The sequence below is a fragment of the Ostrinia nubilalis genome, chromosome 22 (genome assembly GCF_963855985.1).
Source record: "Ostrinia nubilalis chromosome 22, ilOstNubi1.1, whole genome shotgun sequence".
Lineage (NCBI taxonomy): Eukaryota > Metazoa > Arthropoda > Insecta > Lepidoptera > Crambidae > Ostrinia > Ostrinia nubilalis.
In genome coordinates this window covers 9,913,722-9,941,678 of record NC_087109.1, presented here as the reverse complement: position 1 = coordinate 9,941,678, position 27,957 = coordinate 9,913,722, and the positions used below count along the sequence as shown (strand labels likewise).

At 38.6% G+C, this 27,957-nt stretch overlaps 1 protein-coding gene across 1 annotated transcript in view; it reads left to right on the top strand.

Moving 5' to 3' along the window:
* Positions 1-26,387, top strand: part of LOC135082997 (neuropilin and tolloid-like protein 1) — a 291,125-nt gene extending 264,738 nt beyond the window's left edge. The window contains exons 4-15 of the mRNA XM_063977758.1: positions 2,599-2,684; positions 3,281-3,455; positions 3,601-3,749; positions 4,006-4,103; positions 4,565-4,722; positions 5,963-6,084; positions 6,852-6,989; positions 7,732-7,755; positions 11,483-11,650; positions 13,630-13,942; positions 24,855-24,998; positions 26,299-26,387. Coding sequence (XP_063833828.1) covers positions 2,599-2,684; positions 3,281-3,455; positions 3,601-3,749; positions 4,006-4,103; positions 4,565-4,722; positions 5,963-6,084; positions 6,852-6,989; positions 7,732-7,755; positions 11,483-11,650; positions 13,630-13,942; positions 24,855-24,998; positions 26,299-26,387 — 1,664 coding nt within the window. The remainder of the gene's footprint in view (positions 1-2,598; positions 2,685-3,280; positions 3,456-3,600; positions 3,750-4,005; positions 4,104-4,564; positions 4,723-5,962; positions 6,085-6,851; positions 6,990-7,731; positions 7,756-11,482; positions 11,651-13,629; positions 13,943-24,854; positions 24,999-26,298) is intronic.
* The last annotated feature ends 1,570 nt before the right edge of the window (positions 26,388-27,957 follow it).

Genomic DNA, 27,957 nt, shown 5'->3' with positions numbered 1-27,957 from the left:
AGCAGTTCACTGAATTTACCATGCATTCTTGTATGGTGTTTCATAAAAATGGGTAGGTATACAAGATTGCGTGGTATATTAAACAAGGTAGTGACGTGCTAATATCTAGACTTACATATTAAGGTACTAGTAGAAATGACTCGCATACATAAATTTGAATAACTTGGATTGACCAGTCCCCGAAAGCAGCGCCTGTTCACAGACATGACGAGTGAACCAGCCATCGCTTCACTCGACCATATTAGAGGGAATGTAACGACCCGCCTCACTACGCCACCACACCAGAGACATTTTAGTGAGAATGACAATGCCAAGTTATCTCTTTAAAAAAAACTAATAATAAAGCTAAGTAACAGTCTAGATTGAGAAGCATGACACTATAACATTTGAGAAATTATTATTAGTTTATACAATATTACTTTTCATTTTAATTCTTTTTAGTGCGAGCATGAGAGGACCATAATCCTACTCCCAGGATGACTTATCATTAAGAAAATCTCGAGTTGTATAATAGGCTTTTTTAAGCATGTGATCTTTAACTATACCTTTAAATTTATTATACGGTAGCTCTTTATATTTATCAGGGACTTTGTTATAAAAATGGATACCTTGTCCCATAAAAGTGGCAAACACTTTATTAAGTCTAAAAGCGGGTATAGCCAATTTATTTTTATTTCTAGTGTTAATTTGGTGAATATCACTTTTCTTTTTGAATTCGTTAATATTTTGTTGAATAAATAGAATACAGTTTAAGATGTATTGTGAAGCGGCCGTGAGAATGCCAATTTCTTTAAACAATTCTCTAAGGGACGCTCTTGCTTTCATTTTATACAAGTATCTTATCGCACGTTTTTGCAAAATAAATATTGTTTCAAAATCTGCAGCTTTGCCCCATAGCATGATTCCATATGACATTAGGCTATGAAAGTAGCTAAAGTAGACTAAGCGAGCTGTTGAAACATCGGTTAATGACCGTATCCTTTTTATTGCAAAAGCCGCTGAGCTGAGCTTTCCCGCCAGAGTTTCTATATGGGGGCCCCACTGGAGTTTTGAATCCAGGGTAATTCCCAGAAATACAGTAGAGTCTACCAGATCGATTGCATTATTATTAAGTTCTATTTGGGTACTAACTGTTTTTACGTTAGGCAAAGAGAATTTTATACATTTTGTTTTCTTTGCATTGAGTTGTAAATTATTTGTAGTGAACCAACTTAAAACTCTTGTTAGTGCATTATTTACATCGTCAAAGTTATTTTTACTTCTATCAATATTAAAAATCAAAGATGTGTCATCAGCAAATAACACGATTTCGCAAGAGTCCTTAACAAAATATGGTAGATCATTAATGTATATAAGAAACAAGAATGGACCCAGAATGGACCCCTGCGGAACTCCCATTTTCACAGGTGACCCAGAAGACAAAACACCATTTATGTCAACTTTTTGAACTCTAAAGTTTAAATAGGATTGTATTAAATCCAAAGCCGAGTCCTTCACCCCATAATAGTGCAGTTTGCGAATTAGCGTTTGATGTTCTACGCAGTCAAAAGCTTTTGAGAGATCACAGAAGACCCCTAGTGCATTTTGAGAATTCTCCCAAGCCTCGAAGATATGTTTAAGTAGTGCAACCCCGGCATCGGTGGTGGAACGACCCTTGGTAAAACCAGATTGTATGTAGGTACTATTAAAATGTAATTTTAACTCATTGGTTTTGTCTCATATTTGAGGAATGTACTATGTATCATTAATATGTATTGTTCAGTTGTTTGTTTTCCTAAATAAATTTAAAAAAAAAAGTATCATGAGTAGAGTCTTCGTTTAAAAGGATGCGAACGATTTAAATTTCAATAGGTAGACAAAATTGATAATTCTTAATTATCAAAAATTTTAGCTTTCTCCAGTAGCACTGATATTATTATACTGTGACTCATCAAAGTCATCATTGTCAAAAATATTGACAAATCGCGAACTGTCACGGCCATAAAACTGACACGCGTCCGTCCTCCGTAAGCGCCACCGCGCGACTGATTGAGATTGTCCAAGCCGTCATGGACGATTTTTTCCACATTTTTTAACATAGTAACTAAATAAGACGCAATATAAAAATTTCATCCGTTAAAAGCCCTCAAGTTATTTCTGAACTTTAGTTTAGTAAAAGATTTAGAATCTCAAATCGCTTATTTTAAAAATAAAACCATAAATAGAAAACGAATAGAGGTAACTTTGGGAATTTATTCTATCGAGTCAACTTCATCAAATCGTGTTTCCATCCGTTAATTGCCCTAGAAAATATCCTCAACTATGCCCAATAAAAATCTTAGCCTTTAATTTTACTGTTTAGTACCTCAAAAATGATAAATGAAAACCTCATTTTCGCCATTTTCTCTGCTACCCGGCCTTAACCTGGGACTGCGGGTGTCTATGGGCGACGGTAATCACTTACCATCAGGTGATCCGTCTGCTCGTTTGCCTCCTGTCACATAAAAAAAAATACGTTAGGTGGTAGAAGAAACCTCCCTTTTTCTGTGAAAAACCCCTCCATCAATCATACAGGTTTCTATTTGATTCTAAACAACAATATTTTTTATTAATTTGCAGGTCCAATAGGAACTGTTATCGAACTAACATTCGTAGACATGTTCCACATAGAGGATCACCCAGACTGCATCTACGATTATTTAGAAGTAAGTATCTTGTAATATTTCATATCCCATATTCCATAGAGCCTGAAGGCAAAAGTTACAGGTGACTAAATTGGTCTTTCTAATTACAATTAAACACATTCTCCTTGAAATGCCTACTTCGAAGACAAGCTTTGGGAACTCATATCTATGCAGGTTTCTCAACATTTTCGATCAGTTAAGATATCTTTATACAGTCGCCAATAACTTTAATTAATTCAAATGACAAAGCATTATTTTCAACCGAAAGACGTCCACTGCTTGACAAAGGCCTCCGAGGATTTCCATAGCAAACGGTCCTGCGCTGTCCACGCGTCCATGCACTTTTCGATTGATAATAAAAATATATTTTAAATTCAATGTACAGGTTAGCTTGCCAATGTTTTCTACATCGTACTCTATTCTAGTAGAACCTCGTTATCATCATTTCAGCCATAGGACGTCCACTGAACATAGGCCTCCTCCAATGATTTCCATAATAACCGGTTGATATGCCTGCGGTCTTTATGAGGTCGTCGGTTCACCTTGGCCTCCACTCCAGAACCTTGCTGCCCCATCATTCAATCTAGAAGAACGTTTCAAAATGATCCCAATTGCAGATCCGCGATGGTGCGAAAGGATATTCGAAAGAGATCGAGACGCTATGCGGCCATCAGTTCCCTCGGCAGATCGTGACCACCGGGCCCTTCGCGTGGCTCAAGTTTGTGTCGGATGATACCATCGAATACGAGGGGTTCAGGATCAACATCGCGTTCAGGCAGGAGCCTAAAAGTCGTGAGTATAGTGTCTCTTTTTTGTAGGGCTCTTTTCCCGTTTTTTGCAGAATTCCGGTGAGGTTTACATATTTTAATAGTAATTTTCACACGAACATTCTATTTGCAGTGTCAAGCAAAATACCGATCCATTTGTTTTGTTCTAGATATAGTCCCAAGTGACTGCTACAACGAACCAATAAAAGGCATGCACGGAGAAATAGGCATTGGTAAAATCAAACCGTCATGTTTAGAAGAAAGCAAAGGACAGGCGCTGGACGTGTTATGGACAATAAATACACCTGAAAATACCAAGGTAAGACCTTACACACTTACTTAAGAAAGAGTCTATAACTATCCCCTGAGATGAAATTGACCTTCACTAGGTTTTCATTGGCGGTCAAGCTGTAGATCCTGGCTACACAGGAGTTGCAGCGGTGGGAACGTGAGGTGGGAATAGTCCCATAAAAGAATCTGTAATGGTCTTTTCTCCAAACACAGATAACTTTAGGAATTTCTGAATTTAGGAACCAGATGACAACGCCTTAATTTATTCTATTTTTATTTTCCAGATATACCTCAATTTCACAAGGTACGAACTTGAATTCCCAAACGAGTGTGAAGAAAACGTCATTCAAGTTTTTGGATCGGTACTAGAATATCACGCTAAGTAAGTCATTATTAAAATTTTTAACCGACTGCATACTAACGTGTGTTATGTTTTTCATGATTTAGGTACTTTTGAACTGCTAAATTTTCAGTCTTTGTACATTTCTATTTTGTTTCTTACTTTAAAAAACATCAGCATCAGTTTATAAAAGCCCACTGCTGGAGATGCCCCCTCTTTTATCAGCACAGCTACATTTCAATGGAGGCCGTAAAATACTGTCCACTAGACGGACCGAGGGTCTGGTAAAGGGGAAAAGTACCTGTACCAGAAATCCTTGGGGGAAGCCTTTGTTCAGCAGTGGACGTTATTTGGCTGACAAAAAAATACCTACCAAATTGTGGCAAAATAAAGACTCATACAATAGTCTTTGATTGATGATGATGATGATGATGATGATGAAAACTGACTAAACTTTGTCTAGTATTAAGTAACATGTTTGAATTTGTATAATTTTCTTTCAGACTAGCACAATACTGCGGCTCTGTCGCCAACTCCGTCACAAGCTTGGGCAATGAAATGTACATTCGGTACTTCGCTTCTTTGACTGCCAGGGCGGCGAAGAAGGGTGGTTTCAACGCCACCTTCACCGCTTTTAGAAGCTTGAATCCTAATAAAGATGGTTCGTATCTCAAGTAGAATAACTATAGGTCGAGCTCTTAACTAAGTCAGTGCCTGAGATATTTATTTTTATTCATTATATTTATTTATTATTCATTATTGAGCAATTACATATTTGATCCAAATAGCGTCCTAAATCCTCTTTAGGTTTGTCTAGACACTATTGTTCTCTATACAAATAAAAACAAACGTTTTAGTATAGTTTTAGTTTGGGAACGGCACGGGAGGATGTTTTGGAGACGTCAAACGACAGCGAAAATTCAGATGCTTCAGATTTGCATACTCTGTCAACACATAATATTTTTTTTAAATTTTATTTTATTTTTCTTTATTAAGGAAACAAACAGCATGAGTTGATACATGTGAACTTAAAAAATAAAAATAGTACAGTAGCCTAATCAGTTTCCACAGATAAACTTTACAAGTTAGTCGAATGTTATGCAGAGTGCGAGCAATTTAAAATCACAAAATATTAAAAAAATGCACAACAAAACTAGCTTTCCGCCCGCGGCTTCGCCCGCGTGGAATTTTGTCTGTCACAGAAAAACTTTATCGCGCGCGTCCCTGTTTCAAAAACCGGGATAAAAACTATCCTATGTTCTTTCCCGGGACTCAAACTATCTCTATGCCAAATTTCATCAAAATCGGTTGCGAGGTTTAAGCGGGAAAGCGTAACAGACAGACAGACAGACAGACAGAGTTACTTTCGCATTTATAATATTAGTTGGGATATGTCAATGTCACCCCTCCCGTGACGCTCCCATATCTCAGGCACTGACTTTTAAGCGCTAGACTTACACGCAAAAATATTTGGATCAAGTCATTAAATTTACTTGCAGCAACTGCCTAACTCAAAATTGCGCCATGGCGACCAACAAGTTACTATTCACTTCTAAATTTATCTATTCCTTACTAATTTGACTTTTCATTCTGTTTCATCATGCTCAGTTTAGAAACTGAATTGTATGTAAATAGCCCCAACACTCCAGTTAGCATCGTACGCTAACTTCATTGACAAAAAAAAATGTCATAGAACTATGAATAAAAATTATTATATTCACTTACCTGAATTTATGAATTCTAGATCAAACAACTTTTGGGATAATACAATCCGCGTTGAATTCTTTCAATTTAAGTATTTGAGTCATTCATAAAATGAATGAGAGTTAAAATAAATACAGTTATTTTAAAAAATAATGACATCTTCGTGAATAAATTTATACTGTTTCTATAATTTGTAGAGAAATGTGACGCAGAAGAGGAATTCGACTGCGAAGACAACACCTGCATAGCAGCCGAGCTGCAGTGCGACGACATCGCCCACTGCAGGCTGAAGGCTGATGAAGACAAAGACTTGTGCAAGGTTTGTTGTACTTTAGAAGCTACAATATCCCAATACGACGACCTCATAAAGGTAGCAGGAAGGTGCTGAATGCAGGCGTTACCAACCGGCCTTTGTGGAAATCAATGGGGGAGGCTTATGGGCCTAGGAATTCGCCTGCAAAGACAACACCTGCATAGCAGCCGAGCTGCAGTGCGACGACATCACCCACTGCAGGATGAAGGCTAATGAAGACAAGGACTTGTGCAAGGTTCGTCCTAGTTTGATGACCAGCTCTAGTTTAAACCTAATGTTGTCCATCATTTCAGCCACAGGACGTCCGCTGCTTAACATAGGCCTCCCCCAATGATCCAGATAGGCCTGCATCCAGTGCTTTCTTGCCTGCTACCTTTATGAGGTCATCTGTCACATTTGTAATTTCGTCTGCTCCTGCATAAAGGCCTCCCCCATAGATTTCCACAACCAGTCTAGCACTGCCCCATTCAGGTACTTCTCGCGACCTTTAAAAATCGTTGGTCCACTGAACAGCAGTAACAACTACACTATTTTTCCGGTCCGTGTGTTCACGGACTCGAGAGCTTTTCTGCCCCAACGGTTATTTATCCACTTAAATTTGGCAATATTGACTACATAATATTGGACAAACGCCTCTTCCCAATGATTTCCACAACGACTCGTACAGCGCTCACCTCAATCAAGAACCGGAAAATCGATAAGGGCAAAATAAAAAACATTTGAAATCTTGTGACATCATGATTGTAATGGTTTATTATTATCTTTGTCCACAGTTGGAGACCACTTCCATGATCAGCCAGCCGCACATCATGGTGATCCTGGTCATCTTCTGCCTCATCCTTTCTGGGATGAGTTTCATCTTCCTCTTCAAATGCATACGGAAGCTGTATCAGGACCATAAAATTATTAAGGTAAGTTTTTATTCCAATTCTGTGTGACTATGTAGAGCTCTAGCTCGTGTTTTGTGCTACACAATCAAATAAGACGTAGCGTGGGCAGGCCTCCTACTAGGTGGACCGACGATCTGGTAAAGGTCGCGGGAAGAGCCTGGATGCGGGCAGCGCAGGACCGTTCATTATGGAAAACCTTGGGGGGGGGCCTTTGTCCAGCAGTGGACGTCATTTGGCTGAAACGAACGAATCAACAAAAACATGTCAACATTCAACACAAAACATTGTTTATAGGCCCAAATGATAAGATGTTGAGAATGATTATTTAATTTTCAATTTATTGACAAATAGTTTAACAAACAGAAGTAGTATTCGATGATTTATAGGAAAAAATACATTTATTTTATTAAATCAGAGTTACCTTATTGTAAGGTTTTAAAATTACAATTTAGTGAAGCGAAACCAAAACATCCACGTACTTTCTTAGCAAAAAAGTAGTTTTTGAAGATAATACAATATGGCGGTTCTTTTAACGAATAAAATAAGTACATTGTTCGTGCTAGATGACTAAATCCGATAAAAGTATTCTCAGAAAGAATACTCCAGCGTTTAATTTAACATTCCATGTTGGAAAAAGATTTTCTCGTTCCTTTGTCTTTTTTATATGAATTTGGAGCAGTTTTAATTAAATTTTAACCAGAATTTAGTTTAGAATTTATTTAATTTGGGTATAAAAGATTTATTTTATTTTTATTTTATTTAGGAGATCCACGAAGCTACATCGCAGGTAATAGTTTGCGGCTAAAAAAGCTTATTTTTCTCAGAATAAAATTCATAATTAGATAGATACATTCATTTGCCATAATATTAATAAAAATTTACCAGAAACATCAGTACTCGTCATTCATAAAACTTGCAGCTAAATACATTACACTAATTAAAAATTAAACGCCCGTATTTACAAACATAGCTATGAGGTCTCACAGTGCGCGTGGACGCACAGGGTGACACACGAACCAATCACAAAGCTCTATTCAACGCTGTTCGTTTGATTTGCTGCTTCACTTAAGTAAGCATCATTTGTGAATACGGGCGAAAGAATTAAGAGGTCGTTGAGGGACCTACCTACATGTTACATTACAAGCAAATCAATGACTATCAACGCTGTGTATGCTTATGTGTGTCACTAACCATAAGGCCGGAGTCATTTAGTGCCTGAATGGCATATGACCTAGTGTAAACTACACCTTGCTAAGTTAATAGGTCACATTTCCTAAATTGACTTCCTGACCTGATATTAATGGCATAAAGCTCAAATTATAAATAGCTTGAAAAACTCGAACTGCCTAAGGCGGGAATTGAACTTACGACCTTTCGCTTGCTGGATGAACCAGTTATTCATCCTGTGTCTAAGTAGTTCAGATGGAAGAGCATTCGCCCGGCAAGCGAAAGGTCGTGGGTTCAATCAGCCTTAGGCAGTTCGATTTTTTCAAGTTACTTATTTGTAATCCTGTTTGAAAAGCGACTCCAAATGCAAAGAAGTTTCAATAACTATACATACAAGGTGGAAGCGATAAGTGATCTCACTGGATTATTTCTAAAATATAAGATATAAGATATCGAAAAACTGCTTACTGATCCTGAAAGTGCTTCACGAGCTCTTTCAAACGGTATCAATAATACGTTATAGAATAAACTGGATCTATCCGAAAATTCAATGTTTCCAGCTTCCATACATTTGGTACAGCCACATAATTTAGATATAATCTAGTGAGATCTCTGATCGTTTCCACTCTGTTGTTGTTGTTTCAGCCAAATGACGTCCACTGCTGGACAAAGGCCTTCCCCAAGGTTTTCCACAATGAACGGTCCTGCGCTGCCCGCATCCAGGCTCTTCCCGCGACCTTTACCAGATCGTCGGTCCACCTAGTAGGAGGCCTGCCCACGCTACGTCTTCCAGCCCGTGGTCGCCACTCGAGAACTTTCCTGCCCCAACGGCCATCGTCTCTACGAGCTATGTGCCCCGCCCACTGCCACTTGATTTTAGCAATTCTGCGAGCTATGTCGGTTACTTTGGTTCTCCTACGGATCTCCTCATTTCTGATTCGATCACGCAGGGAAACTCCGAGCATAGCCCGCTCCATCGCCCTTTGGGTGACCTTGAGCCTTCTTATGAGGCCCATAGTAAGCGACCACGTTTCGGATCCATATATCAACACTGGCAACACACACTGCTCGAATACTTTTGTCTTGAGACACTGCGGTATTTCGGACATGAGTATATGGCGAAGCTTCCCGAACGCTGCCCATCCGAGTTGGATTCGACGATTGACCTCTTTCTCGAAGTTGGACCTACCTAACTGGACTGTTTGTCCCAGGTATACATAATTGTCAACAACTTCGAGTGTAGAGTCTCCAACCTTCAGAGGAGTGGGTGCAACACGGACATTAGACATGATTTTTGTCTTGTCCATGTTCATTCTGAGGCCCACTTGTTGAGACGCTCTACTGAGGCCATCGAGCATTGTGCCTAGATCCTCCAAGGTCTCAGCCATGACTACGATATCGTCCGCGAATCGAAGGTGGGTGATGTACTCGCCGTTGATATTTATGCCAAATCCGTTCCAGTCCAGAAGCTTGAAGACATCTTCCAGGGCGGTGGTAAACAGTTTTGGAGATATGACGTCTCCCTGTCTTACCCCTCGCTGCAACTGGATAGGTTTCGAGTCCCGATCCTGGAGGCGGACCGACATTGTGGCGTTTTTGTACAAACCCCTCAACACTTCGATATATCGATAGTCAATTTGGCACCTTTGGAGAGACTGTAGCACTGCCCAGGTCTCGACCGAATCGAAGGCTTTCTCATAATCCACAAACGCCAGGCAAAGTGGTTGATTATACTCCTCGGTCTTCTGTATAATCTGCCTTAGCGTATGTATGTGGTCTATGATACTAAAGCCTTTTCGGAAACCGGCTTGTTCGGGAGGCTGGAAGTCGTCGAGCCTGCGAGCGAGACGATTCGTAATGACTCTTGAAAACAGTTTGTAGACATGGCTCAGAAGTGAGATGGGTCTATAATTCTTCAACAAGGTTTTGTCACCTTTTTTGAAGAAAAGTACCACCACACTTCTGTGCCATGTCGTAGGCGTTTTTCCTTCGAGGATGACGGAATTGAACAGCTTCTGAAGAGCCCTTAGTACCGGCGTTCCGCCTGCCTTCAAAAGCTCAGCCGTGATTCCATCATCACCCGGTGCCTTGTTGTTCTTTAGCTGTTTGAGAGCCATTCTAATCTCGTACAGACTGACGTCCGGGATATCTTCGGTATAGTGTCGGGTCAGTCTAGCTCTTGGGTCTTCGGCTAGATTTGTGACAGGTGCGCGTACACTCGTGTATAATTGTCCGTAGAACTTCTCAACCTCTTCCAATATCTCCGGCCCCGACGAAATGGCTCTGCCATCCTCTGTCTTCAGCTTGGTCAGTTGACTTTGGCCAACAGACAGATCTCTTGCGAACACTTTAGAGCCCTTGTTTCGCTCAATCGCCTCTTTAATACGGTCTGTATTAAATTGGCGTAGGTCGCGGGTCAAAGACTTGGAGATCTGTCTGTTGTTTGTTCCACTCTGTACAAAGCTCAAAATCTAGTAGAATATGATTTTGTAGTAACTTGACTTGCGACAAAACTTCAATTGCTATCAAAACCGTCTGTGGTGTTGAATTTTATTTGAATACCCTGCAATATCAGGGACATGCAATATATCGGATTGAGCTTTTTCGCGGTGGCTTAGCTTTGAGTCGGCAGAATCGAGTTTTCGCGAAAATAAAGTTACTTTCGTTTGCACTTTGAATGCGCTGACATTGCATTTTGGACTGTATTTATTTCTGTGAAAGACTATTTTGCAGATGGTGATAGAACCATTTCTATTTCATGATTGATAAAGTAATGTTGACACAGCAAAATTCTATATCATCGTGACGACAAAGTAGATAAATTTAAGTGTAACTGGCTAAGATCCACTGTTCTTTGCTCGATAGACCGACGACCTTAAATAGAGTGTCTTGATGAAAAAAGTGCTCCTTTGGCTATTAAGTTGCTAGGCTCAAATTATTTATAATATTGCTGAATGTAAACGGGACTATTCTCACCTCTCGTTCCCACCGCTGCAACTCGGGTGTAGCCAGGATCTACACCTTGGCCGCCAATAAAAACCCAACCAGTGAAGGTCAAGTTCGTCCCGGGGGAAAGTTAAACTGTCATTGGACCCGCAACGAAATTAATCAGAAGAACATAGGAGTTCGAAGCTAAGGTTCGAATTCCCTCCAGTGTAAAGCGGATGACAAAAACAAAGATTGAGTATCCTATAAAAAAGATATACGTCACTGATAGTAAATTATGTCTATTAGCTAATAAATCTAAATTTTTTTTTCAGCACAGTCCATCCGGAAAAAAATCTAGTCTAAGACAGTCCTTGTGATTTTTGATTTTTGTACGAAATGTACTGTATTTTTCCCACCAGGAACACATCAGGCAGTCCTGCGAAGACCGGTTGGACAGCCTGGTGGGCAGCCGGCTGACCCTCGACGCTAAACGGCTCCAGAGTGACAGCGAACCCCGCGCCAGCTTGGAGAGGGAAAACCACACTAATGAGATGGTGAAGCGTCAGAGAAGCTTCTCAAAACACAAGGTTAGTGTTCATGCTGTGTATGAGACTATTTCCACCTCAAGGTCCCCTTTCCCACTGATTAAGGGCACGTGGTCAAGGTCCAACTGTATTTCCTTCCCTTTGGTAGATTAAAAACGGGCTCCTTTATCCTTAAATGTCACCTGTAAGTTAAAGACTGCCACCTTTCTGACTGGTTCTGTTCTGTTGGTTGACAGCCATATTGGCGCGCCAGTAAAAATCCAGTCATGAAGTGTTTTGAAAGTTGAATTAGGCATCGACATTAATCAGAATGTTTTGTACAGTCAACAGCACATCTCTATTACAACGTTAAGATGCCACATCAGTGTTTAGATTAATGTACAATACAATCCATCATTACTTGACTCGCTAAAAACAATAAGACATGACGGTAAACGAAAGATGACAATAAAAATACCTACACAGCTATTCTCACAAACACCATGTCAAAAAGTCTTTTTTATTTGGAAACACTGTAGTTTTTCACTGAAGCCTCCATTTAGTTTAGCCAAACGATTTTCCGTCATATTCAATAGACGGCACTAATTGGTGGTTGCAATGAGTGGAACTATACATGCTAGGGTTGCCACTGAAAAAAAAATGCTTTATATGTACCTATAAGTATTTGAGTTTGACAGTCGTATAGTGTGTTTTTATTTTTATACTTTAATAATAGTAATTTTATTTTGAGTACTATTAAAATTGATCTGTAGAAATTAAACCGTAGTTACTCGTTGTACTTTGTTGTAATGACTACATCATACGTTACAAATTAGTTATGTTATTACAACTTGCCCGTTAGAAAAAGTAAAAACAGCTCAGAAACTCGAACTTTATGGGAGTATTTTGCCTTATTTTGTACGATCGCCACTAGATTACCACAAAATTACTGTTTTCCCCAATAGAGATTTCGTTTTATAAATCTTTAGTGAAAGGCCCAAAATCAATCAAGATTCGATTTTATGCTAGATTTGCCTGATAATGTACAGACCACGGACAAGTTAAAAACTGAGGCTTACTTGTAATAAAAGCAATTTTGCAAAAAAATGTAGTACCTATTACTATACCTACTACATATTTGTACAACTCACTAGTTGGACAGTCTGCATCAAACAGTTCGTGACATCCAAAGTGGCCAAAAAGTTGAAAACACAACCTTATTCCAATTGTAACAAAAACGTGTTGCGAACTTTTTGGCTACTTTGGTTGTCACGAACTATTTGACGCTGACTGTACTTTTGGCAACCCTGCCCAATGAATTTGAACGACCATGGAAAAAGTGTAATGGTTGGAAATACGGATTTCTACCCACATCACCTAAAAAGCTTTACTCGTAGTTTCATTTTGTAACTGTTGGGGATAAAATGATATTTTATTCTTCTTTTGTCACGATTTTTAAAGGTGATCATTAAGAAACTGACTTACACTAAATAAGGTCAATTTAAAAAGAGACAAAATGAAAGCCAAAGCACACAATACGTAGCAGAGCGGTGGCGTGACGCTGGAGCGGTGTCGCTGCGTCGTCTACATAGAAACATCCATAGCGGGCCATCCATGCTTTGGCTCTGAGGGTAATATTTTATTCTAACCAGTTGGCGCTACTGTAGAGTACTGTAGAGTACTGTGGAGTAAAAGTAAGGCACTTGCTAAAGTGGCTAATACAATGATACCTTCGCTGATTCAACATCATCATCATCATTTCAGCCACAGGACGTCCACTGCTAAACATAGGCCTCCCCCAATGACTTCCACATCGCCCGGTTGGTAGCGGCCAACATCCAGCGCCTTCCTGCTTACCTTTTTATGAGGTCGTCGGTCCACCTTGTGGGTGGACGTCCTATGCTGATTCATATTTTTGAAATCTTAGAAATAAAATTCTATGATCTTTATTGAGTTAAGACTCATATTTATCACGACCCAAATCGTATTTTTCTTATTAATATGAATCTAATACCAACTTACATCATCAGCTATCCTTTCAGCCAAGCAGCATCGACTCGGACTTCATTCCAGACGTCCCCTTAGACCCTGAAGACGAGCCCTGGAGGAGATCAGTAGACCAGGTCCCAGTCATCACTGAGAACGTGCGAATAGAGCACAACGGGAGAACGAGACGGAGCGATACTAGCAAGAAGGAGGAATCAGTGCGCAGGAGTGTAAGAGAGAGTGAGGAGAGCAAAGCTAGGGAAAGGAAAGAGATACGAGATGTGTCTGTTGGGGCACCTGATACGAAGGAGTCGGGATGTCAGACGAGGGAGAGTCTGTTCCAGACCGAAACGGCGCCGAGTTCTGATGGTGAGTGAATTTAATTTGTTTCGCTATACAGGGTGGTAGGTAATTGGGTATATGAGCAGACACTAGCCCATGTTAACATATGCATATAAATTGTATGGTGAAGTCAGAAATTGGATATCATCATTTTAATTTTTTAAATGTTCATACAAAATAAAATTTATAAAATCAGATTTGTATGAAAATTTAAATAATTAAAATGATGATATCAATTTTCTGACTTCACCATACCATTTATATGCATATGTTAACATGGACTAGTGTCGGCTCATATACCCATTTACCTAACACCCTGTATGAAGGGCGTAATTTTATTATCTTAAAACATTTTTCATTATTCTTCTCAATAACGGGTTTAACGGGACACGTCTAGAATGAATAAAAAAAAACGTTTTTGTTAACCACAACGTCGATTTGTCACATTTTATGTTACAGTCCATACAGTGACAAATTGACGCGTAATCAATTCACCTGTATGATGAATTGACTTTTACTGTGTGAAATTACAAGAATCGAGTATTCTTCACAGAAAAAAAAAATAATCATACCATACATATACCATATTATACCGAATGAGGGTTTTCGCGAATGAAAAATCCGCCAGATGGCAATACGTAGACGCAAGGTCCAAATGCTGCATGATTGGTTATTTTTGACATGACATTGACAGATATGTCAAAATCCACTAATCACGCAGCAGTCAGACCCCACATCCACGTCCCGCCATCTAGCGGATCTTTCATTCGCGAAAACCCTCATTAAGTATGTAGCCTATAACGTAGCTCACTTATCGACCCGGAAAGGGATCGTAACCGTATCAACACTAGGCGGTCAGTGTTCTTTGTATAATAATAATAAATAAATAAATAATAAATTCCTTTATTGAAGTTACAAGTTTTATCATTACAGGGTTTGGTACAACTTCTTTTAAGTTTATAAAAACCTGTATTAGAAGTGTACCCTCTTCTCTGTGGTAATAATTACATAAAAAACTTGTACATAACCAAAGAAATCACTTAATAATACTTACTAAACTAATAGTAACTTATTAACCATCAAGATAAGCAGCCAGTGTGTGAACGAGTGTGTGTGTGTGTGTGTGTGTGTGTGTGTGTGTGTGTGCGTGCGCGTGTGCGTGTGTGTGTTGTAATAATGTATTAAAATTAAGATTAAGCACTAGCAAAGGATATGATTTTTTCTGTATCATTATAAGTTAAAGATTTCAGATATGACGTAACTAATGTTTTACATTCTAAAAGTGATTTTGTGTAAATGTTTATATTACGATTAATTTTGTTGTACATTTTTATAGATTGAACAGTAAATTGTTTCGATGCAAAATTCGTGCGAGTGCGTGGATAGTCAAGAACTGAGCGTTGAGACCGTTTGTTAGAAATTTTTGGATCCGGAACAATATTTTTATGGACACGCAGTACACACTGTAATATGTACAGTTGTCTAACGCTCAGAATATCAGCTTCAGAGTACAATTTAGTAGTTTCAAATAACCTTTTCTTTTTAAGCATTACCTTGATAATGGATCTTTGGGCCCTTTCTATACTTATAAATGTGGTTTTGTAAGTTCCACCCCAGATAGGAATGCAATATATTAAAATAGATTGTACTAATGAAATATAAATATACGTGATGAGTTGCTTGTCAGCGATGTCTCTTAAATATTTGAAGATCCATATCAATTTTCTAATACGGTTAGAAACTAGTTCAAGGTGGGGTTGCCAAGAGAGATGTTTGTCTAGCATGATTCCTAAATATTTGGTTGAGTTTAGTTTTTCCAATTTTGTACAATCACAGGTGCCATTGTCAGGGTTGTTGCAGTAGTGTGCTGTTATACTTAGTTGAGGATTAGGTTGTGATGATTCTTTTATTGAGAAAGCTATGAAATTAGTCTTCGTGGTATTAAGAGAAAGTAGGTTATTATTAAGCCAGTGAATAACGTCGTTAAGTCCTTTCTGAGCCAGCTTGTAAACATCTCCCCAAGTGTCACCATGGAAAAGAATTGCGGTATCGTCGGCATATGAAAAAACTTTTCCATTTACTATTTTTAATTCTGTCAGGTCATAAATATAAGCAATAAAGAGTGTAGGACCCAGGACGCTTCCCTGTGGGAGACCAAAATTAGAGGTGGATTGGTCTGAACTAAAAAGCCCGTTACTTATCTTAACACATTGCGTCCTGTCATGTAGATAGTCCCTGATTAATTCATGGAAAGTACCTCTAATGCCCATTTTCTCAAGTTTGTAGAGGAGGGTGGGGATAGAGACGGTATCGAATGCCTTTTTTAAATCCAGAAAGATACAGAGAGTTTTCTTTTTTTCATCTAGATAATTCGTAATATTTGTAGTTAGGTCAAGTATTGCGTCCTCAGTACCAATACCACGGCGGAAGCCATATTGCGCTTTTGAAAGCAAGTTATAGTTGTCAAAAAAATTAATCAAACGGGTGTTAATGAGTTTTTCTATTATTTTAGATATAACTGTTAGTACCGATATCGGTCTATAGTTATTCACAGCACCTCTATCCCCACCCTTAAAGACCGGATGAATAATTGATTGTTTCAATTGCACTGGGAAGATTCCCCGCTGAAAACATAGACCACCAACACACTTATCCGGAAAGTAACTTTAAACGCTTCGCCTCGCGGTTGACAGCGCTCATAAGGCGATGACAGCTCGCGAAACGCGATATAGATGACCCACGCTGAACTGTCCCACCAAACTCAATGACAGGGGGCGCTACCATCGCTCAACTATATGGTTTCCAACATGGCAAAAATCGGAACCAGCGATCCGGTATTGACGGTGGCGCCCCGCTGTCAATGTCATGGATAGGACAGTTCAGTATTTTGGAACTATACGGGTTTGATCTCTTTCCGAGTTGATAAGTCTGCTATGAGCTGTGGTAAAATGACAATAACTCCTCACCACACCTATTGTTTGTTCTTGCTATGCACTTGGATCGTTACAGCGATATGAATACAAAGGAGCTTGGACACAAAGCCGGTTTTACAGTCAAATGCAACATCAAAGTTATATACTCAGAGGTTCCCAAACATTCGAATCCAAAGTCAAATAATAATAGGTAACATACTATAGGTCTAGCACTTAACACTAGAGTACACGCGCGGACTACTATAGTAGACCAGGGTAACATTTTACGCTATAACTTATTGAAAACTTGCGCCAGAGAGCTGGCATTCCAGGAAAGCCTCGTTTACTAAATTTGTCAGTAAGCCAGTAAAGCTTGGGTCGCTGGAGTCTGCTCACTTTTCTAAAATTGGCCGTCAAAACTGCGGGTCTACTCAAAAGCCCGAAATCACTCGACAAAAAAATTATGAAAGACTTGTAACAAATGGATTTACACCGTGTACCAGGCAGTAGAAAGTCGTGAATACTATGACAGATAAAAAACTAATCATATTTTTTCAGTAACCCTTTCGGACCCGCACTTAAACTAGAAAGAAATTTGTAATTTTGAACATGAATTTTAGGTAATTTGGGACCGCAGATTACGAATCTGCTATAATTTTCCAGATTTTCCGCCGCCATCTTGGAAAATTCATATACCAACAATTGTATCAAACTGGGCCCTTCGCTTCCTACGTACAATTGTGAGGGTCAAAATTGTAAGGGTTTTGGAAATTTTATCAATGGCATGTATTCCAAAAAACGTATTTATAACCAGTAAGGAATAAACAGGTTTAATTTTTATACCAGTATTTGCCATTTAATATTGATTTGTGGGCAAAACCATCTGTTCCATGAGCTCAACAGTAAATATAGCGCTCGCAATATTTCTATGGAGTTTTAATATCTCCTGGATCATGAAAAGCATCTCCTGGAAGATGTTGACGATTGAAGGGCTTCGTCTGCTATGCCGCTTGCATACTCAGAGGTATGTATCATCATGAATGTCTGAGCCTTCATCAGAAGAAGAGGAGTAGTTCATCTGAAGTAGTCGAAACTAGCTTTTGTCGTTGTCATCGCTCTCATCCTCAGTTGCATTGAGCATCTCTGCGATAATAGCGTCGTTTAAAATCGGAAACATGGTGCGGAAACCATGAAAAATTAATAATTACGAGAAACTTAAAATACGCATAAGGTATTGTAGGGCCCACGTCAATACAATTGTGTCAGTAAAGTTCGTTAAGTCCTTACGCCAAAGTCTTTGCTTACAAGTGGTCACTGTTATCACAAAAAGATGTTATTTTTAACTATTTGTCTAATCAATAACTTGTATATTACTACAATTACAAAATTAAACCATAGTAGGTACTTTCTTTCGCCAAGTCGGGGAGCACAATCAGTCATGAACTGTACAGGTTGTAACCTGCTCACCAACTGCGCTTCGGACAAAATTTGCACGGGAGGTGAAAGAACGCATCCCGCACAATCGTACGATACTCAGCCCATCCACTTCCGATGTAAAACTAATGAGATAATCTCGATTTTGTAACCCGCACAATTGTATTGGAGCGGTCCGAAAGGGGTAATTTTTTTTTTGTTAACATTGGTCACAGAGTGCAATTTTGGTCCAAAAAATTTACAACTTTTAAATCTGTTTATAATGTTTGATCCGAAATAGTTATATAAAGAAACTTTGATTATAAAATAACTATAATAAACACTTTTATCATTTGCATAGTAATTCTATTCATAAATTGCTTATAAACTGATTTACAGTGATTTTAAATTGGTTTACCAGAGTAGGCCGCGCGTGTATTCGTGTAAAAAAAAGGGGCGCGTGTACTGCAGTGTTAACTCAGTCAGTGCCTGAGGTATGGGAATGTGAGGCATGGGTGTTTTTGAGACGTCAAACCCGGTCCCGGGTTCGATTCCCAGTGGGGGTAGATTTTTCTGTTCGGTTTGGTTGGTGGTAGGGCTTGTTCTAAGTCCGCCTGGCTAGCTACCACCATCTTATCTAAGTCTGTCGCCATAACAACAATGTTAACAGCATTATTGTGTTCCGACAGTTAGAGGTAAGATAGCCAGTTCCTCCGTGGTTGAGGATTCCGGGTGAAGCTCGCTTCCACCTTCGGCCTGATCGTCACTTACAATCAGGTGAGATACAGGCCAAGAGCTTCCTCGTTGTGGATAAAAAAAACGTGACTTTAGATATGCTTCAGTGGGTCTAGACAAAGTGCAAATTTTAATCGCAAACCAGTCGAAAAGTTGTCGAAAAGCCCCTTTTCAACCGACTTCAAAAAAGGAGGAGGTTCTCAATTCGACCCGTATGTTTTTTTTTTTTTTTTTCTATGTTTGTTACGCGATAACTCCGCCAATTATGAACCGATTTGAACAAATCTTTTTTCGGCGTATAGGTAATACCTCAAGGGTGGTCCCATTTAAATTTAATAATAGAAAAAACAACCCCCAAGGGTGGAAAATTGGGGATGAACTTTTTTATACGCAATATCTCCGCCGATTATAAATCAATTTGAACGATTATTTTTTTGTTGAATAGGTATTATCAAAAGGGTGGTTTCATGCGAATTTGAAGAAAATATTTCACCCCCAAGGGTGGAAAATTGGGGATGAACTTTTTTATACGCAATATTTTTAATTTTTAGTTTTTTTTTTGTGTTCACGCATTTGAAGTCGGTTTTATTTTTTTAAAAAGTTAATTATTTGTATGGAGTTTTGACGGATTCGATTTTCGATTCGATCAAAAAGTGCGTTTTGTCTAGGGGGGCAGATTTGTGTGCTCTGTCACGTCAAAATATGTCAATGTCACTCTTCTCGTGCCGCTCCCATACCTCAGGCACTGAGTTATGCGCTAGTCCTACACTACATCTCGCTCCTTCGAAAAAATAATAAGTCTAAGAGTAGGCGCACACCGTTGATTTTTAGTTGGCCGATAGTTGTGCCCGATTTTAATTTGTATGAAGAATCGGCCAAATCGAATCGGCGTAGTGTGCGCGCTCCCATACATGCCCATACTGATCAACTGCCCGACTAAACTATCGGCCGACGAAAAATCAACGGTGTGCTAGGCTCTTAGAGTAGGCGCACACCGTTGATTTTTTATGTATGGGAGTGCGCACACTACGCCGATTCGATTTGGCCGATTCTTCATACAAATTAAAATCGGGCACAACTATCGGCGAAATAAAAATCAACGGTGTGCGCCTACTCTAAATAAACAAGAATGACCAGGTTATCGTGTAAGAAAAGGTCAGTTATTGTAAATAGATTTCATAATAATCGTAATCGAATCTTGATTCGAAATCGACAATCGTCATTTATCAACGAAAGCAATTAATGCGTGTCCAAGTAAATCAAACACATTATTATAATTATGGTATATGCTAAAATCAACATATTGCACAAATTCATCCAACTAAATGTATTGACATAATCGTTTTAAAACATACAACAACCCCGAAACTTTTGTAAAAACTTTGGCAGCCACTGCTCCACAGCATTACTATTCAAAATTATTATTATGGGTGCAGTTTCGCGAAGATTGTATCTCCAAAAGTTTGTATGAAAACTGTTTTTTGTAGAAACATTTATGAATGTTGTGTTGCACGGTGCATTTGAAAGAGAATTATGTTGGTTGCTTTGCATTTGAAATGTTCTGGAAATTTCGTTTTTATTCTGGGAATTCTAGTCTTTGTAGATAAACTCATTTGTTTGCCGTTCTGCCAAAGCTAAAGCAAAAGCTTCTAGTCCAGTCAATGAATGCCTTAACGACGGTGTAGAGAGAAATCCGTGGAACACAATTTCTGACCTCGGGACTTTATTTAGCCTAGTTAGGTGGTGAACATAGCAAAAGTCCCCGCCCTTAGCCCTTGAGCCGGCGGGGAGAGGGGGGTTTAAAGGTACCACTTTTCGGTTTTTCGCTTAATCCTCGGAAACTATGCGTCCTAGTGACATGACTGCTATGAACCAAAAAAAGCTTATTCAATTTGCTACAGGTGAGACCGTCAAGTTTTTCTATATCTTGTATAGTTTTTGCGGCATCTGCTCTAGAAGGTCTGTAAAATTGGAAATTTTATTGTTGTCTTACATGTTCCTTTCAGGAGAAAATCGACTAAATCAACATTGAGCAAACACTATAGACATGCGGGAGCATGTTAAGCCTAGTTCCATGGAGGGGACTGCACCGTGCGTATATTTAGACGAACCAATTAGAGCCACTTTTGACTCCTCATCATTCAAAACTACTGTGCATTAACACTTCAAATTTGGCTCATGTATTGAGACTTGCAAGATATACATCAGCTTCAAATTTCATAAATATACCTCAAACGGTTATTTAGGTATTGACGTTCAAAAATCGATATTTAGAGCACTAAAATCTATCTATCACATGTGAAATGTTAAAATTTACTGGTTTTTTATTTGTTCCTTTGTATTTACATAACTACCTTTCTGGATGCCAAATTTGAACCTTCGAGGTCATCTGGAAGTGGTTAGAATTTGGTCTATAGGTCAGACGTGTAGATTTTTGGACGTCAATATCTAAAGAACCGTTTGAGGCATATTAATGAAATTTGAAACTGATGTATATCTTGCAAGTCTCAACACATGAGCCAAATTTGAAGTGTTAATGCACAGTAGTTTTTGAGTGATGAGGTGTCAAAAGTGGCTCAAAGTGATTAGTCTAAATATACGCACGGTGTAGTCCCCTCGCAGGAACTAGGCTTAACATGCTCCCGCATGTCTAGAATGATTGCTCAATGTTGATTTAGTCAATTTTCTCCTGATGGGAACATGTAAGACATAAATAAAATTTCCAATATTACAGACCTTCTAGAGCAGATGCCGCGAAAACTATACAATTTATAGAAAAACTTGTCTATCTCACCTGTAGCAAATTGAATATGCTTTTTTTGGTTCAAAGTAGTCATGTCACTAGGACGCATAATTTCCGAGGATTAAGCGAAAAACCGAAAAGTGGCACCTTTAAACCCCCCTCTCCCCGCCGGCTCAAGGGCTAAGGGCGGGGACTTTTGCTATGTTCACCTCCTAACTAGCCTAAATAAAGTCCTGAAGTCAGAAATTGTGTTCTACAGTTTTCCATCTATAATGCTTTATTGACTGGACTATTCAGATTTTGTATCAAATGGTTTTTCTTTCGTGTGGTTGGCTACAACTCTGGGCACAATATTTCTGACAGACTTCCTTGATTTTACTCATGTTAGCTCTTGTTTTTGTGCACATAAGTGGGTACTATTTTTTTCTTATTTTTGAGCACTCAGTTTATGTAAATGCTATTACTCGTCCGCGTAACACTGGCCACCAAGAAATCTATAATTATTTCGACGACCAATTTGCTGTTCTTTTGTTTTTTCTTTTGCTCACGTCAATTTTATTTCGCTATTATTTTGTTTTTTCTTTCGCTCTCATTCGATTCTTGACTTTTCTCACGTATTATGTAATAGGGTATTTGACACGACCAATCAATTGGCGTAGTTACTTTTATAAAATTGTCAAAACCATACTCTACCATAGATTTTGTAGGGCAATGACTTCAGTATTTGGCGAACTCAACTGACTGACTTTTTTATCAATTAGAAAGCAAAATACCTAATTCTAAATTTAAGTGTATTTTAAAAGAAATTGTGATTGCAAATGGTGTCAAATACCCAAATGTAGGTAAATTATTTTTGTCAGATTTTTAGATAATTTCCTTTAGGCCCATGGAGCCATAAATACTATGGGATTTCTTTATTAGTAAGAATCCTTCGAATCATTATTAGTTTCAAAGTCCTGCTGCTCATTTCCTACTAAGGTCATAATGCCAAAAGTTCGGTGACATTTGGGTCAGTAGTTCGGGTCCCTAACCGGACTTAAAGGTCCTACGTAAATAGTAGGTAAATATAAAAATATAATAAGTAAGCACTTGAATTAGTATTACCTTTTTAAGCTAAATGTAAAAAATGTTATTCAAAATTTTGTTAGAATTAGACGAAAAAATTTACAAAGTCCCATAATTCGGCCGTTTTTCGGGTGGTGCTCAGTACTGCTCAGCCTGAACAAAATTTTCGATGTTAGAAAGAACATATTTTTGCCATTAAAATACATAAAGAAACCAAGGTATTTAGTAAGTTACATACTCATCATATTAGTATTTACCCACCGCGAGCCTCGAACTAGCTAAACTATAAAATAAATGTTGAATCTTCATCACAGGAACTAAGCTAGGCTAGCAAGTCAACCATTTTACATAGTTTCTAAGTAAAGTAATCTTCTTTCTTCTTATCTTCTTCTTCTTTCTTCTTCTTCTTAAATAAAAATGAATTGCTGTTCGTTAGTCTCGCTAAAACTCGAGAACGGCATTACCGATTTGGCTAAATTTTGTCTTGAAATATTTGTGGAAGTTCAGGGAAGGTTTCAACGGTGAAAAAACACAGTTCTTATTAAAGAAATATGGCGGTACGATGTTCGCCGGGACAGCTAGTTCATGATGTTCTTTCAATATCATCTTTTCAAAGTTCTAAAGCAGCGAAACCCTTGCTACAAAATTACCAACTTCAAAGAAGAACGGTCACGCCCCATACAAAAAAAACCCAGACCCGACAGAAACGAGACATACCTCAATTTTTTTGTCATGTCTTAATTAGTTAAATTATATATTTTTTATATTCGAAATCTATGTATAACACCAAAATATTAACCTTTGTTTTTGTTCAGGCGTTATACAAAAACTAATACAAAATGCCTATTTATCACCAAAATTGGTAAATGTATGTACCTAAATGTCTATTACAGCTGCTATGGAATGTATCTAGGTGACCTGGAGATACAGCCGGATTATACAGGGTGGAAACGAGAAGTTACAAAATCCAAAAATTCAATGTTACCAGCTTCCATAATCTGTAACCTATTATTGGTACCATTTGAAAGAGCTCGTGAAGCACTTTCAGAATCAGTAACTAGTTTTTCGATATCTTGTCCTGGTCATGGTATCCTGGTCACCTAGATACATTCCATAGCAGCTGTAATAGACATTTAGGTACATACATTTACCAATTTTGGTGATAAATAGGCATTTTGTATTAGTTTTAGTATAACGCCAGAACAAAAACAAAGGGTAATATTTTGGTGTTATACATAGATTTCGAATATAAAAAATATATAATTTAACTAATCAAGACATGACAAAAAAGCTGAGGTATGTCTCGTTTCTGTCGGGCCTGGGTCACAGATGACCGTTCTTCTTAATTATTCAAAATACGTAGGACCCTTAACTAACCTTTGTGCATTTCGGTCAAACTTGAGTTTGACACCGGCCCTCGGGTCGAATTGACTTGGAAATTGGCTGAAGTTGTCAACTGAATACCTAACGATTGATCTTTATAACATGTGGATGTCTGCCATCTTGGGATGGATTCCATTACGGTTCAATTAATCTGAAAATTGGAATCTGGTCAAAGATCGACGTATCAATATAAGTTACATTCAACAATGATCGATGTGTCTCCAAATGTATGAAATTCTAGTGCCACAGTGTTTGTAACAAAATTCCTCTGAAACGGCCTGACCGATTCTTAAGTTTTGTGTGTGTACTCAATATCTGACAATATTCAATTATTATCTGGCTGTATTAAATAGTATGGAAGCTAGGAAACATTGAAGAATCTAGTGAGAACACTTATCGTAACCTAACGTATAATGGTTTGTTAGTGCATTGCTAAGACAAGCATTTATATTAACAGATTTTTTTATGCATGACAAGGCAGGTATTTGACCGCAATCGCACCTGGTGTTAAGTGAGGTGCAGTCTAGTATGGTACATAAATCTGCCCTGTAAGTGCCTATTCACTCTCGCCTTGAAAAGGCCCGAATTATAGTGTTCAGGAAAGACAGGGAAATATTCCCGTCCTAGGTCATTTCTTCCACAAATGACTATTCCTACTTGAAACTTAATAATCTAACTCTACCCTCAGGTTCAGGCAGCAACGGCCCCGGGTTCTCCACCTTCGGCTACTCCGGAGCCACCATCGCCAGGCCCTCGCCTCCGCAGACAAATACCTCGGAGATCACCATCGAGCTGCTCAGCCAAGTGCCCCCGCACCACCCTTCGAAGTCTCGTAAGTTTATCAGTCTACATTATCTTTTTATTGAACGGTTCTTCTCCTTCTTTGTCGCTACACCAGTTGCCAGAGTGGTCGAAGTCGTCACATCAGAGGGCCTAGTGTGAGTTTACATCAAACGCGCTCACTAGTCACAGGTCAGGTGGCAAGCCTCACAATGCGTCGCCATTCCTCCCGCATTGCAGCCTTTCTTGTGCACTCGTGGAGTGGACCATTGAGTGCAGTTTTGACCTGGTCAGTCCAGCGCACGGGCGACCTGCCGCGCGCTCTTGTGCCCTCAACCTTCCCCTGCACGACAAATCGTTCAACAGAAGCGTCGCTTCGCTCCGGTGTATTTGTGTTTAGTTAGGTACTTAGCTCCGTGAAGCGATGTTTTTAGTTAAGTTAGATTTTTTGTCATGTGCAATGCAGTGTCCTTACTTGCTTATTATCCCAACTATTAATATTATAAATGCGAAAGTAACTCTGTCTGTCTGTCTGTCTGTCTGTCTGTTACGCTTTCCCGCTTAAACCTCGCAACCGATTTTGATGAAATTTGGCATAGAGATAGTTTGAGTCCCGGGAAAGAACATAGGATAGTTTTTATCCCGGTTTTTGAAACAGGGACGCGCGCGATAAAGTTTTTCTGTGACAGACAAAATTCCACGCGGGCGAAGCCGCGGGCGGAAAGCTAGTAATAAAATAAATAAATCTTGAAGTTGAATCTGTCACATGTGTTACTTTGTCTAAAGAGATTTGCGCTGCTTTTTTTTAACTTAAAACCGTTTCAAACCGAAATAACAAACCACTACTAAATATCAAAATGCTGTAACTACTCGTATTTGATTCAATTCGCATTCATCCCATTACTAATTATGAAAGTTTTAATTGAATTTAACTTTAACCCTCAAACGCAACTTTGTGTATGACAAGTTGCTAATTAAACTGCGGTTTTGTATGAAAATATTTTTTGAAATAAAGCAATGCAATTATAGCATTTAAACAGAATAGACTAAGAGCTAGTGAACGCCAGACCTACTTCATTTTATAAAAGCTGAAAGTTTGTCAGCGTCTATGCTTCAAATATAAGATCGAATGTTGGTGAATCATGAAGTTTGGGTCATCGTGGCTTTGGCAACTGTCCTAAAAAAACTGTCTGGCAAGGAGTTGGAACTGTCAAAACTGTCTGGCTGATAAGGAAACTACTTCTAACTATTGCCCTAATATTTTATATAAAAATCAGCTTTTATGGTATAGCGTAAGTTAGTTACGGTTAAAGTAAGATACAACTCAGACTAACTCTGACACTTTGTTACAGATAAGAAAATGTCTGACCGTCGCCCGATGAGCGCGGAGACGACTCGGTCCGCCCCTGACGTCATCATAGTCTCCAAACCGATTCGCTGAGGGTGACCTTTGGGGCCCCCTCCGTGGGCCCCAACCCCCCCGGAGTCGTGGGCCTTCGAGCCTCTCCGGGAGGCACGGACCTGCCCTGAGGGATCCCACACTCCCCACTACTGTCTCGAACATTTCTCCCGAAGCATGACCTTTGACAGTGACGGCTACTACAGCCAATACTTCAACGAAGGACCAAAGTTAATCTACGATTATTGCTTGAAAAGTGATCTTAGTTGTAAGAAATCCAAAACACTGCCAAGGAATCTTGGTTCCTCTGTAGACTTTAAGCCTAAAGTGTATCCGCAGAGAAGTGTGTGCTTTTATGGTGTGGACGACTCGCCGTGCAAGAAACATGGCAACACTTACGTAGTGACAGCTGACATAGAACCGCACAGATAACATAAGTGCAAACTAGATGTTGACATTTTAAAATTTTAGAAGTGTTGTGATAATTAAAAATTGAAATGTTCCAAAGATACTTTTAAAACTTTGAGTGTAAAAAGGTTTGTTAATACGATGTATTACATCAAATATTTGTTAAAGTTTATTAATTTGAAGTTTATACTAACTCTATTGTTTTGATAGCTGTCAAAGACTTTGTGAATTGGATATTACGAGAAAAGCTCATAGCAGACTTATCAACTCGGAAAGGGATCAACTTACTTATTCTGTGGTATCGCCTTTCGCGAGCTGTCAATTGCGAGGCGAGGCGTATACATTACAGTGCGGATAAGTGTGCGTTGCAGTATGGAGTTTCATACATAGAAAACTGACCGCCTCGAGTTGATACGGTTACGATCCCTTTCCAGGTTGATAAATGTGCTACATCCTTTAAGACTCTGTCTCACGTCTTTTTCAGGAACTTACAATTTTAATGCTTGCTTTAGCAGCGTATTTTTAAGCAATTATATAAATTGTTATAGTTTTTGTGAAGTTAAACTTATAAATTACTGATAATAATTAAAAATCAAACGCACATTCATCTGAATTGAAACCATTTTAAATAGTGTGCATTTATGTGGTTTGTTGTATTGTTTATTCTAAAATAAACATTGTAATGAGTCTTCCGTGTTAAAATATCAGTTTGTTTGTATAATCATGTTCAAAAATCATGTATAGGTATACATATAAACTAAAACAATAATTACCAATGGTAATGTTAAAATCTGCTTTAGAATTTAACAAAGTCCCGTTTCTGTTGTTGAATTTAATGAAAGCGTATGGTTAATAATTTATAGAATTCCAAATTGTTTGGATAACGTTTGAATAATTCAACATCGTTGTTAGTAAAACATGCGGTCGCAATACTCGTAATAGTCGAAAGTAGTGTTGGGATAAAGTCGCCATGGATTTTATCGATACTGCTACTTCGATATCGACCTCTACAGAATGTAACTTTTCTACAAGGTTTGTTTCTTTAACCATCAGACGACGAGAATAGGAGAGTCACAAAAATATTTGTTTGTGTATAAATAAAAAAATACTATTGTAACAGACTATGTGAGTCAATTGAATGCAATGTTTTTATTTTGATTTTATTCCGTTTTATTAGTGCGGTAACAAGAAAAGTATTCATGCT